Raw genomic sequence first — 12,731 nt, 5'->3', positions numbered from 1 at the left:
ATTTTTTTTGGCTGGGCTGCGTGGCATGGGGGATCTTAGTCCCCCATCCAGGAATTGAGCCCATTCCCCCTGCAGTGGAAGTATGGAGTCTCCACCACTGCACCACCATGGAAGTCTCTAGATGTCCCTCCTACAAACTGCTTATGGGTGGATTTTTAAAAATCTTGTCTTCAATTGAAGAATTTAGTCGATTTTGTTTAGTGATGTTTGGCCTAATTTCTAAAATTTTATTTTATGCTTTCTACTTATTCCAATGTTTCTATTTCTTTATTTTCCTCTTTTGACTTTTGAATTGAGATTTTTTTCCTTGTTATTATATGATATTTTCCTCTACTAGTTTGAAAGTAGTATACTCTATTTATATTCTTTTAGCAATTACTCTAGAAAACCTAGCATGCATTTTTGTCTTAACAAAGCTTAAAGTTAATACTGATATGGCCATGAAGGAATAACATGGTCCAGAATTTCCCTCTCTCCATACATGATTGGAAAACTTGGCAGATATATGAATCAACCGTTTTAAGGTGGTGAAGACCTGGTGGTACCAGAGAGAAAGGAAACAAAAGAGGTGAACTCCACCACCAAGACTTTCTGACTGAGAGAGAAGAAGCATAAAAATGTAATCTGTAATGATAAAGAATCAGCCAATCAAAACAGACCCAGGGAATTTCCAGTCTATTATCTGGCACGTGAGGAGCCTGGGAGTCATCACTTGATGCCAACAACAAGAAAATGTTGAACAAACTGAAAAACCAACAACTGTTTTTAGATCCATTAGAGAACAGAGGTCAAATGGCAAAGTATTGCTCACAAAACTGAAGAAACAGACAGGTGGATACAGAAAACCACAGTTTACCAGAGCAGAAACTTGTGAGTGGGTACAGTGTTGGGGTAGGAAAACCTGAGCTTTAACTAATGATTTGCTGGAGGCTAGTGTGGAGAAGTATGAGAGTTAAAAACTGCAAGGAGCCTAATCTTAGGGAGGTTCTCACCTCCTACACTTCTGTGAGTTTTACCTCTAGGAGCCCCATCAGATTCTCAGAGTGAATACTGGAGAACAATCTCCTCATGTTTCCAGTTGGGGGAGAGGGGAAAGTTGATACTTTGAAATACACCAGAGCATTCTGTTCTTAACAAAGCCTGCTCTGAAGACAAACCATTATACCAGAGTCTGACCTATTGGGGTTTTATTAGAGTCTAAGGGACTTGGGGGAAGGGAAATATCCAACTTCAGCCCCCTGTAGCCATCCTAGCCCACCTTGGAGAGGGGGCACTGATAAGCACTTGCGAAGATCACAACCCAGAAGCACAGGCTCACCAAAACACTGAGAGCTAACCATTGGACTGCAGAACACTTCCCCTTCCACCACTAGTAAGTAAAGACCTCCTTCCTGCAGCTCCTTTATCCAGGACATCGTGCCCGACTTTCAACCAAAAAATTGCAAGGCACACTAACGGGCAAAACCCTCCACAGTTTGAAGAGACAGAGCAAGCATCAGAACCAGACTCAGCTATGGCAGGGATGTTGGAATTACCAGACCAGTCATTTCAAATACTATGATAAATACGCTAAGGGTTCTGATGGAGAAGCAGATATCATGGAAGAACTTGGCCATAATTAGCTACAAGGCAGGATGGGAAATCAAGTTTCTGGTTGGGAACCAAGATTCCCCATGAACCTTTGGAGATTTTACTTCTAAAAGGGTCAGAAATCCAACACAGATTTAATTGAGCTAAAATTGAGGTGTGGGCAGGGCTGCATTCCTTGAAGAGTCTCAAGGAAAGAATCAGTTGTCTTGCCTTTTCCACCTTCTAGAGAGCACCCACATTCCTTGGCTGGGTCCCCTTCATCTTTCTTCAAAGCCAGCAGTGTTGTATCTTGGAATCTCTCTGACTCTGACCTCTTTTCTATCATTGCATCTCATCTCACTCTCCTGTGGCCCTCTTTCCCTTATAAAGATGCATTTAGGGCCCACCTGGGTAACCCAGGACAATCTCCCCATCTCAAGATCCGTGACTTAATCACATCTGCAGAGTCCCTTTTTGCCATATGCACAGGATTCCAGGATTCCCATGAGGCCATCTTGGGGTGGGGGGCAGGATACTGTGCTGAAGACACCTGTTGAGAGCACAGCACCGCCCTTCAAAAGTCCTGGCTTTATGTGTGGGCCCAGGCGGTATCTCCCATCCCATGATTGGTGTCTGGAAAGCCATGGAAAGCTGTCTCAGGAGAAAGGATGGGCTCTGGCTCCTGGGTGTAGATGCCCCTGGGTCAGGTGCTGGCCCCAGAGCTGACTTACTTCTCTGGACTCAAGTATCATTCCTGATCTTGGAGGCTTTCACTTGTTTCCCTACCAGCTCAGCCATTCATGCAAACAGGTTTTTAGGTTCATTCTCCATTTTAAAGGTTCTGGACCAGGAGGGTGGCTCTAGACATGTGGGCCACATTGCCCATAAAGTCTCCAGTGACTTCTCACACCGTGCTTGTTTCTGCCCACCCTCCAGCTCCCTTCCACTTCCAGCTGTGTCTCTGTCAACGGGAATTGTGACTTTAGAATGGCTGCTCCAGCTCCAGTGTGCAGAAGGCCCTGGAGGAGGCCAGAGAGGAACAAGGCCCTGCTGTCGCTTCAGGTGACCCAGTGGCCTCCGCATGCTCCCCCAGCCCCCAGCCCCAGCCTCTGGAGTCCCAACTCCACCCTGTGTCAGCCAGAGGGCCGCACGCTGGGACGAGCAGTCTTCCCACATCCCTCACCAGCTTGGGTCTTCCTGTGGCTCCATCTCCTTGTCCTGGGGCTTGGGTTTGGCTCCGCACTGAGTCTCGGGGCTCAAGTGCCCACCCCTCACGGTCACACCCGAGCCCTTGCTCCCCTCGTCTGTTTGCCACCCTGGGGACCTGACGTCATTTGCTGCATCACCAGATCTCAGTGCCTCCCTCCCACTCTGGGAAGCTGACCATGAGCAGGAGGCCTCTGACTTGCAGCTGCATGCTAGTCTGCAGCCTGCGCCCTAGTCCCAAGCCATGGGGCACGGAGTTGGAGTTCAGTGGCTTGTGAGTACAGGAGGGGTTCAGCCAGAGGCTGGGCAGTGTGGATGCTGGATGGCACATGACAGTGGTGACAGGGTGTGGTGTGCGAATCCCCCATGCACCCCCTTCCCCAGGCCTCCCTCCCCACCTTCCCCTCCAGACTCTCCAAGGTGCTCAGGATCTCAACAGAAACCATTTATTGAGGAACAATTAAAGAAAGCAACCACGCTGTGGATTCCCCAGGGTGAGATGGCCTGGCCACAGGGACTGCTGGTCCCAGGCTGGGTTCGTAAACCAAGAGGGTGTGTGTGTGCAAGTGCTGATACGTGGACACACAGACATACATGCACACAGGCTGCTCATCAGGGAGATGTACTGCAGTGAATGACCGTGTGTGTGTGTGTGTGTGTGACGCTTGGCCCTTTCCCCACCCCCCAATCCAACCAGGGCTGCGTGGGACCCACAGCAGCAAATTCCAGGCTGTCTTCTCCCCCTCCCCACCCAGCTCTTGCTTAGACCCCCATCTCCTCCGGCGGCAGTCTGACCACCCTCAGTCACAAAGAGCCCCAGTGATCCTGTCAAGACATCTGGGGGAAGAGGAAAAAAAAAAAAAGCATCTTTTCAAATGTCAAGTGGATAAACAGTCAGGGCGCCAGATGTGAGGCCAGGAACCTGCCCAGCGGCTCCTGGTGAAGAGCGCACCCAGACACGGATGGTCCCTGTGGCTGTGGGGTGCCTGCTGAGTCTCCAGGTCATGTCCCCTGGGAGTCCCCCCACCCCACCCCCCCCCCCATCCCAGGAGACCTCAGGCCCCTGTGGAGGAGCAGCAGGTGACTATGCTGGTGGTGGTGGTGGTCTAGCCATGGGGCAACAGGAATGGGGCTGGGAGCAGGTCCCTGTGGCCATAAGAGGCCCATGTGCTTCCTGAATGGGAGACCCCGGGGAGGCTCGGGAGTTGGCCAAGCACACATCTCCTGGGCCCTGGGAACCGGCAGCCACCTGGAATCGTCCCTCGGAATGGGAATCCACCCCCCACCTCCAACCACCCCCCACAAAAGAAAAGTAACAGTCGTAGAACAGGCAGGTTCTGGAGCGGGGTTCCGCCCCAAAGTGGCGCGGGTCAGGCCGGTGGCCCCAGGCCTGGCCCGTAGGCACGTTTAATAGGATTCCCCGTGGATGTTTCCAGTGGGTAGGACAGGGCTGTCCCCACCGCCACCCTGGAGGGGGTCCCCAGCCTCTGCCTCATCCCACAGCCCCGAATGAGGTATTGTGCTTTCCCCCCACCTCCCCCCACCCCGCCCCCGCTTAGGCCAAGCCCCCTCTGGCCTCCTCCCCAGCACGTGGGTGGCTGGGCTGGGCACACCCGCTGGAGGGTGCCCTGGGGCCCTATGTGGCATCCAGCTCAAAGACACCATCGCTGGTTGGGGTGGTGAAGAAAGAGGGGGGATCAGAGGCGGCTGACTCCTGCCCCCCGCTGCCCCTCTCCCGGGCACGGCGCTCTTCCAGCTGCAGGCTGCGCTCGAAGTCCAGCAGCTGCCCCATGAAGCTGAAGTTGGGCGAGATGTTGGACTTCTTCCTCTTGACCAGATCGTAGGCATCGTTGAGTGAGAGGTGCAGCTTCTGCATGAGGTAGGCCACGGTGACAGTGACGGACCGGCTGACACCCGCCAGACAGTGAACGAGCACCCCGCAGTTCTGCGACAAGGCCTCGTCTAGTGGGGGCAGATGGGGGCCCTGTGTGAGATGGCCCATCACGGGGATCACATCCTAGGAGTTGCCTGGCCCCAGCAGGGCCATCCTGGGCTGGGCCCAGGGGGAAGGCAGGCCTGGGGGGGCTGGGGAAGGAGTGGGGAGGGCGGAGTGGACTCACCAATGAACGCGATGGCCTCCGGAAAGAACTGGGACAAGTTCTGGCTCCAGTGGTCCGAGATGGGGATCTGCTTGTAGTGAAAGTCGCCATTCTTCTCGAAGAGGTTGGGGAGGTTGGGGGTGACATTGAGGATGTAGCGGATGCCCAGTTTGGCCAAGCTCTCCACGTTGGCTGAATCACGGGCACTGCCCAGGTACAGGTTGGGCAAGATCTGGACAGGGAAGGACGGCAGCAGCCCCGCTGGGGGGGGTGTGGCGCCCTCAGAATCCAGGCCGCAGCTCATGGCATCACGGTCAGGCTCGGAATCCACATCAGAGCAGTCGGAGCCCAGGCACAGGCCCCCCAGCCCCACCACTGGGCTGGGCAGTGGGGCCATGCTCGGGCCCCCCCGGCGGTCGAGGCTGGTCTCACAGAGGTGAGGGCACTCGGCCTGGAATCTGCTGAAGCCACCTGGGAGAGGGGATGAAACGAGGGGCCCATTGAGGTAGCCTCCCGGGCAGCTAAGTGCCCTGGCTGGGGTTAGGGATGCAATCCTAGATCCTTCTGATGCCTGAAGAGGTGGGTGGGCAGATGTACCCAAGGGGCACTCAGGAGTGAGCAGCCTTGACCTACGTGGTGTCCCAAGTGGTGTCTCTGGAGCCGGTCCTCTGGACGGCAAACCAAAGAGGATCTCACATCCCTGGGGCCAAGCCAAGGCGGGCGTGAGGGCTCAACACGTAGTGCCAGCCTTGGGAAGGACAGCAGGCATCAGTTAAAGACGAGGAAAGGTTCAGATGTGAGTTGTCTGCCTGAGTGATTCCGGAGATCAGGGGCCAGGGCACAGCCACGTCTGCGTGCTCTTCAGAGAGCCTGGGAGAGTGTATAGCGTGCCACCTGGATGTTCCCAAGGTGCTCAGAAGGGAACATCTCCATCTCCAAATAACTACTATTTTCCCCGGACTGGGGGGGTGGGCGGCGCTAGAAATCCAACACGTTCTATATTTCTATATCTCTGCACATTCAGAATTGAGCAAGGGAGGACAGTACAATGACCCTCCTCAATGGGGAGAGGGGTCTAGGTTCCTGGAAATCCTGTCTCTATCCTGGATCTCTGAGGCAGAGGGTGTGTTTGGCTTGGCAAGGAGCCAACACGTCTGTGTCTGTCCATCGCCTCCCCCAGCCCTGCGCTGACCATGGCAGGGGGAGGGGAAGCGGGGAAGGTCTCTGCCGTTGCAGCTTCTCTCCCTGTCGTCCACCCCCCCGCCCCCGCCCCGCCAGCCCCCGTCTTCCCCTCCCCCTTCCAGACCCTTCGGTGAGCAGGGGAGATTTGTCCTGGGGCTCCAGCCTCCTTCACCCATGGCTGAGCAGCTGGGGGAGGGGGGCGATAGGGACCCGCTGGGGTTCCCGGAGCCAGGTCAGATCAGATTCTCCCATTTTCCAGGCTCAGAAACTGGGGCTCCCAAGAGTGAAGGGCTTCCCCAAGGTCACGCTCAGAGGAGGACAGACTCTCATCTCCACTTTGGACCACAGGAGGTCGGGCTCGCCCATGATCAGATGGATTCGGATGGCCCTCCGAAGGTGGGGTCCTGTGCTCCCCGGGCAGGGGTCCTCCCCAGACGGGTGCCCACCCGCCGCCCACCACCGGTACCTACCCTGTAGGTAGTAGGCCAGGTAGCCTTCCTCCCGAAGCTTCTGCAGCAGAGTGCCCAGCACCGAGTCGGCCTCCCACTCCTCGGCCTCGGCCTCGGTGCGCCGGTGCCGGCCCCCGCCCTGGTCGTACAGGAGCACCGGGGCGGGGGGCGGTGGCTGCAGCGGCGGCCCCGGTAGTAGCGCTCGCACCGACAGGCTCCCTCGCCGCAGGCGGCGCAGCAGCAGCGCGGGCAGGGCCACGCTCAGCGCCCCGCCGATGCGCGCCGACTCGTAGAGCTCACGGCTGCGGCAGTCAAGCAGCAACAGCCGCGGGCGCGGGGGCGACAGCTCCCGGCGCAGCCACAGGCACGAGCGGCCCAGACCCTCCATGGCTTCGCGGCTCCCGGCACGTCGGGCTTCCGGAGCTGCGGAGAGAGGGAAGGCACGAGACGTGAGCCCGCGATCTGCGCGCCCAGAAACAGGGCGCCTGGGGTCTCGCGGGGGAGTCCCTCTATCGCCGGATCTTCTCCTGCCTCTCCCACGGCATGCCCAAAGGCACCCCCGTGCGCCCCAAGAAAAATGCCCCAGGCAGCCACTCGAGTGCCCCACCGGAGAAGGGAAATGCGAGAGGTGCCCCAGCCGAGCAAGGCTGAGCGTCCGACGGCCCCCTTTGAGAGCCGCTAGGGTCCCTCCTGGCCCCTCGGAGGAGTTCAGACCCCTTCCTGCGTCTCTCACGCCCGCGATCACCCCCCGCTTTTCAGCTTCCGACTGGGGGGGACCGCGTGCGCTGAGGGGCGGCGGGGAGAGGGGCTCTAGGCCGAGATTGTCCCCACGGCCCGCCGGGGCCGGGGAGATAAAGGCGGTGCCCAGGCGCTGGCCCTCGGCAGGCGGGACCTCTCGGGGCTGCCCGACTCCACCCGGAGAAAACAAAAGGAGAGACCTGGAGCGTGATCCCGCGGCGAGCGATCGCTCGCGGATGTCCTGGACACAGCCACCGCGGCTCGAGGGGCGTCGTTCCCGGGCTGGGTTGCCCCGGCCCCGGCCACTGGGAAGAGGGAAGGATGGCAGAAAGAGCGCGCCGCACGTGGAGACAAGTCCACCGCCGCCTGCGCGCACCGGCAGCTTCCTGGCACTGCGACCCAGCTTCCCACCTTGGAAGCCAGTTGCCTTTGGACGTGGAGTTGCCTTTGGAGGGGCGGGGCGGCGGGGGCGGGCTCAGGGGGGCCAGCGAGCCAACGGGTGCCCTTGAAAGCTGGTGAGTGGGCCCCGCAAGTGGCCCGCTGGGCCGGGGCTTCCACCCAAGCGGGACAGGGCCAGGGGCAGAGGCCAAGGGCAGGTCAGGGGCCCAGCAGGGGACCAACTGCAGCTCCCCTGGCCGGCGCCAGCCAGGCCCCTGGAGGCAGGGGGAGGGGTGTGGACAAGAGCCCTGTGCCCCAGCCCCAGAGGCTACCTCCAGCCAGGCTCACTTGGGGTGCCCCTGGACCATCTGGTCCTGGGACTGGACTTCAGTGGCTTCATCCATATAACAGGCTCATCACCACGGCTGCCAGGGAAATGGTGGAGGGGAAAAGAAAGCGGAACCACAAATCTACTGCTGCTTTCTGGCCAGAACTCGGCCCAGGGCTAGCTGGAAGGCTAGGCAGGCAAAGGGCAGCTTTGGGGCACCCCAGTAGCTTCACTGGCATGAGCCAGGCCAAAGACTCCAAGAGCCTGCCCTACTGATCCTGGAAGTCAGCCTGGCTTCTCGGGTTGCCGCCTCCCTAGTCAAGAGTCAAGGCGTTTCTACTGAAATGTCTCTCACTTCTGTACTGTCCCCTCTGCCCCTGTGCTGGCCCAGGTCGCCATCAGGGCTTTCAAAGCCCTCTCCCCATCTCCAGGCCTGTTTGCCTCAACTCCCCTCAGCCCTGCCCTGCAGCAAAGGCCCCACAGTGGCCTCCAGAACCTTCTGTGGACATAGGACGATGAACCGGCAGGGCACACTTGGGCCCTTGCTTGCAAGGCACTCCCAGGCCAGCAGGACAGGTCAGTAATAAACCGAGGGATGGAATGAGAGAATACCAGGTGTGATAAATTCTGAGACAATGAAATGAGGTGGCGGAGCTTCTGAAAAGTCTGGTCTATGTCCCCCCCTTTTTTTTTTTCTTAAAGCCCTAAAGCAAATAGGCCAGTTGAAGGAAAGTGTACAGCAGATAAAAGAAAGCTCATACAAATGAATCAAAAAGTTGAGACTCTTATAGGTACATGGGCAAGGAACCAGAAAAGACTGCATGAAGGAGCACATGCAACTGGTGCAAGGCATTTGGAGAAAGGTACAACTTCAGGCATGGGAAGGAAAACAAATTTAAAAGCCCAGCTAACAATGACAGAAAACAAGGTAACACTTCCAATGTTCTCAGACTGAGAATACCCATGTGAGATGGGCATGCTACTCTGTTGCTGATTGCTAGAGGTATGCTGGTGTGACTCTTTTGGAAATTAACTTGGTAATATACATCCAGAGCTGGGAAGAACCCCACACTGGGAATGTACCCCAAGGAACTAAGTAAACAAAGGTAAAGCTATGCACACAGGATGGGTACCATAAGAGAGGTAACTAAGGAGTGAAAGGTGCAAAACTGCTGGAAGGTCACTGATCAGAACATAAAGTAGGATAGGAAAAGGCAGGAGGTATTGCTGGGGAGAGGGCAGGTCACAGAGAGCCAGGTTGCCTCAAAGGGGCCTCCGGTTGCCCCTTCCTACCCTGCCTCCCTTCCCAGCCCAGTGGGCCACTAGTCCCATCACCTGGCTCCAGGGGCCCTGGGCAGCTAGGCTGGGTCCCCTCGCCCCTAGCCTGGGCTGCCTCCTCTGCAGCCTGTCCTGATTCTATTCCTTCTTCACTCCCCCTCCCCCAGGTTTCTGTCTCCCTCCTCTGTGCTCCAGACCTCAGTTCCCTGAGGTTACCAGCTAGGCTGGAGCCGAGTTGGGGGGGTTATGTGTGTGCATTTCGTTTCTCTCACATCCCAGTTCCCACAGGCAGAGGTGGGAAGCCACCAGGCCCGGGGCGGGGGGGGGGGGTCTCTCCAGGCCTGCTGCAGCTGTGGGCAGGACCCCGGAGTGGGCTGGGGTTGAAGGCACCCAGGGGTTCCAGGATGTGCCAGCCTGGTGTGTCTGGCTTGGCCAAGTCGCCAGAGTTGGGGTGGCCGCCCTGCACGGGGAGGTAGAGGGAGAGACACACCCCCGCTCCTGCCTGGTGCTGTGGTCTCAGGGGGTTGGAGAGAGGGTCACCCTGCGGTGCCAAGGCCTGCTTTCTGGAGACGGCTCCCTGCGGGAGGGGACCAGCATCAGGCCAGGGAGGCAAATTCTGCCCCTGGGCGGGGGTCGTGCGGGTCTGCCCCTTGCCCAGATCTCTGCTGGTCAGCCGCGCGAGAGTGAGCCTTCAAGGGGAGGCGGGGGGCGTTCAATCACCAAAGTGCTCGCTGCCCAGCGCCAACAGCGCCCGCTGCGCCAGCAGCAGGAAGACATCCTGGAACCTGTTGCCACCTCCGCAGTGCAGGGCTGAGCGCCGCCAAGCCCCCTCCCCCGACCCTCGCCGGCCCCCCCGCAGCGCCGGCTGGGGTAGGGGCGCCGACCCTGGGCCCCGCACCCACTCCCCAAGCGCGCGCGCGCTCCGGGCGCGCAGTGGCCTCCCCAGGCCCCCTCAAGCGGGCGGAGCTCGGCTGCGCGCTTCCTGTAGGATGGGCGCTGCGCCCGCTGCCCGCCCTCCTCTCCTGCAGGGCGCCCCTGGCCTCCGCCCAGCCCAAGCAGTGCCCCTCGGAGGCCGCGGAAAACGCCGCTGCCCGTAGGCCTCTAGCGCGCTGCCCATGCGCCCCCGGGGCCCGGGAGCCTCCTGAGAGCGGCGCCCCGCCTGCTCCCCCACGCCCGCCCCCACCCCCAAACACTTGGGTCCCGCCGGCCCAGTGGCGGCAATTGGGCCGTCCAGCCCGGTTAGAACTCCCAGCCACAGCGCTCCGGGCAAATCCAGTGTCTTTTCCTCCACATCCACTTTCCGCGGTGATGGCTCTCTGCTTTGCCGGGTCGGCCTCCTGGCGGGACTGGGAGTTCCTCCAAGGCAGGAGCGGGTGTATGCCCGGCCCCGAGCTGGCCCCAGCCCCCCAGGGAAGGGCCTGGCATGCGGTGCTCACGGAAGAAATGCTCGTGAACAAAGAAGGCATGAATGAATGAAATCAATTGTTGCACCAGGGAGCCCAGGGGGGTGGCCTTCTCCCTCAGCGGGTCACTCACCCAGACACACAGAAGCACACGTGCGCACGCGGTTCCTCCCCCCGCCGCCCCCCCACCGCACAGGCAGGTGGACACACACACACACACACACACACACACACGGACGGGCACACACACGGGCACTCCGACTCCTGCCTCCAGGAAATCCACCTACTACGTGCGTGCCAACACCTGGGGCCCCTTTGGCCGCAGCTGGGTGGCCTCCATCTCAATTGCCTGCCTCTCCCTTGCCCTCCCCCATCTAAGTACGGTACCTTGCACCCCAGTGCCTTCCTTATCTTTTAGGGACCAGGCCAAGTCAGTCGCTGGGGAGACTCGGGGCCTGTTTAGGGAGCCACCTGGGGGGGCCTCAGGGTGGTGAACCGCTGCTGCAAAGGCAAGCCAGTGGCGCCTGGCAGAGATGCCACCAAATGCTGCAGCCTCCAGAACCGGTGTGCCAGGTGTTGGAGGGAGGGACTGAAATGTGTTAGAGGACGTGCAGGGCTATGTGCCATGGGGGCAGGCCAGGGTGCTCAAGAGCCAGAATCCCGCAGGTGTGCACATATTGGGGGTGTACGAGGTGCAGGCCTGGGGAGCCAGCTGGGCTTCAGGAGTGCGGCGACGGCCTCTGGGCGGGGGTTCCTGTTGGGGCTTCGTCCAGGGGTGGGTAGATGTCAGCATCTCTGGACTGGGAACGTGGGTGGGGTGTCTGTGATGAGCATATGGGGAGTTGGAGATGGTGCGGGCCGGCGAGGGGAGCTGTGTTAGTGCAGATATCCCAAGGATGTGTTGGGTATCTATGTGTGTGTGTGCGTGTGTGTGTGTGTGTGTGTGTGTGGTGTGAACGCGCGCGCACGCTCACGCGCGCCTGGGTGTGTACTGAGGCGTGGCAGCGTCTGGGATGGGTGCTGGCCTGAGTTGGGGACAGTAGTCGATGGTGACTTAGCGGCTGCCGGGGCGTGCACTGCAGGGCCCTGGGTCCGCGGTGCACTGTTTGTGCACGCGCGTGTGTCAGGGGGTGTGCGTGGCCATCGACACGGGAGGTGCACGGGCGGGCGCACTGAGTGGGTCTCCCAGGGGCGCGTGCGTCGGCCTGACGGGGTGCGCGCTGGAGAGACTTTGGGGGCGCAGGGCGGAGGCGCACACACGTCGGGGGGGCGGCCAGGCTGGGTGGGGGTGGGGTGGGTGCCCGGGCGCCGCGTGCCCAGCTCACCTCCGTTCCGCTCGGCTTCCTGCGCCGGCTCCGCGCGTCGCGGCCGGGAAGTTTCCAAAAGCCGGGCCGGCGGGAAGCGCTACCGCCGCGGCCGCCGCGCGCCACCGGAGCCTCGGGCGGCGGCCTCGCCTGGAGCCGAGGGGCTGCTGCCGCCGCCGCCGCCGCCGCCGCTGCGGAGGGAAACTCCAAATCCCGCCTCCGCCGCCGCCGCCTCCTCCCCTCCTGCCGCCGTCTTCTCCGCCCCCTGCCCAGGAGGGGCAATGTCGCCGGCGGAGGCGCGCGAGGAGGGAGCGGGGAGGGGCCGCGGCCTGCCCGGCGTCTGCTCCCACCTCCCCCGCCCGCCTGCCTCCCACCTGCCGCCGCCGCCCGCTCTGCCCCCGGCGGCCCCTCTCGGCGGGGGCGGGGGGATGCCCCAGCAGCCCCGGCTCCCAGCCGCCTCGCCGCGGGGTCTCTGAGCCTGGGCCGCCGGAGTTGGGTGGGAGGCCCTGACCTCAGTTGGGCCTGGGCTGGGCTGCCTGGAACAGTCCGCCCTGGCACTCCTGCGGCCATCGAGGACCAGACACAGCTCGGCCCCAGGGGCCACCTCCTGATGTCCCAGGGGCTAAGGTGTAAGGTCCGGGTGAGAGCATCCGAAGCGCCCAACCCGCGGTCCCCTGACTCCTGTCTTCTGCCATCCTCCCGTATCAGATTCTGGCTCCTAGAGCTTTGGGGCCTGAGTGCCTGGAAGGGGTGCGGCCAGGACGGTGGGGGTGGGTCAGGGAGGAGGTGCTGTCTGC

At 60.5% G+C, this 12,731-nt stretch overlaps 1 protein-coding gene across 2 annotated transcripts; it reads right to left on the bottom strand.

Annotated features, from left to right (window-relative positions):
* Positions 1-4,106: 4,106 nt before the first annotated feature.
* Positions 4,107-12,056, bottom strand: DUSP9 (dual specificity phosphatase 9). Of its 2 annotated transcripts, none has more exons than XM_061408956.1 (4): positions 11,956-12,056; positions 6,527-6,928; positions 4,896-5,345; positions 4,107-4,737 (listed from the first exon to the last, which is right to left on the bottom strand). In XM_061408956.1, the coding sequence occupies exons 2-4, from the start codon at positions 6,891-6,893 to the stop codon at positions 4,412-4,414; spliced, it is 1,143 nt and encodes a 380-aa protein (XP_061264940.1). In that variant the 5' UTR covers positions 6,894-6,928; positions 11,956-12,056; the 3' UTR covers positions 4,107-4,411. The 2 variants fall into 2 exon arrangements, with proteins under 2 accessions (XP_061264940.1, XP_061264939.1); XM_061408955.1 differs by lacking the exon at positions 11,956-12,056 and adding an exon at positions 7,444-7,527.
* Between the last annotated feature and the right edge of the window lie 675 nt (positions 12,057-12,731).

The sequence above is a fragment of the Bos javanicus genome, chromosome X (assembly GCF_032452875.1).
Source record: "Bos javanicus breed banteng chromosome X, ARS-OSU_banteng_1.0, whole genome shotgun sequence".
Classification (NCBI taxonomy): Eukaryota; Metazoa; Chordata; class Mammalia; order Artiodactyla; family Bovidae; genus Bos; species Bos javanicus.
The sequence above is the reverse complement of the archived record's forward strand: the minus strand, read 5'-3'. Positions and strand labels throughout refer to the sequence as shown.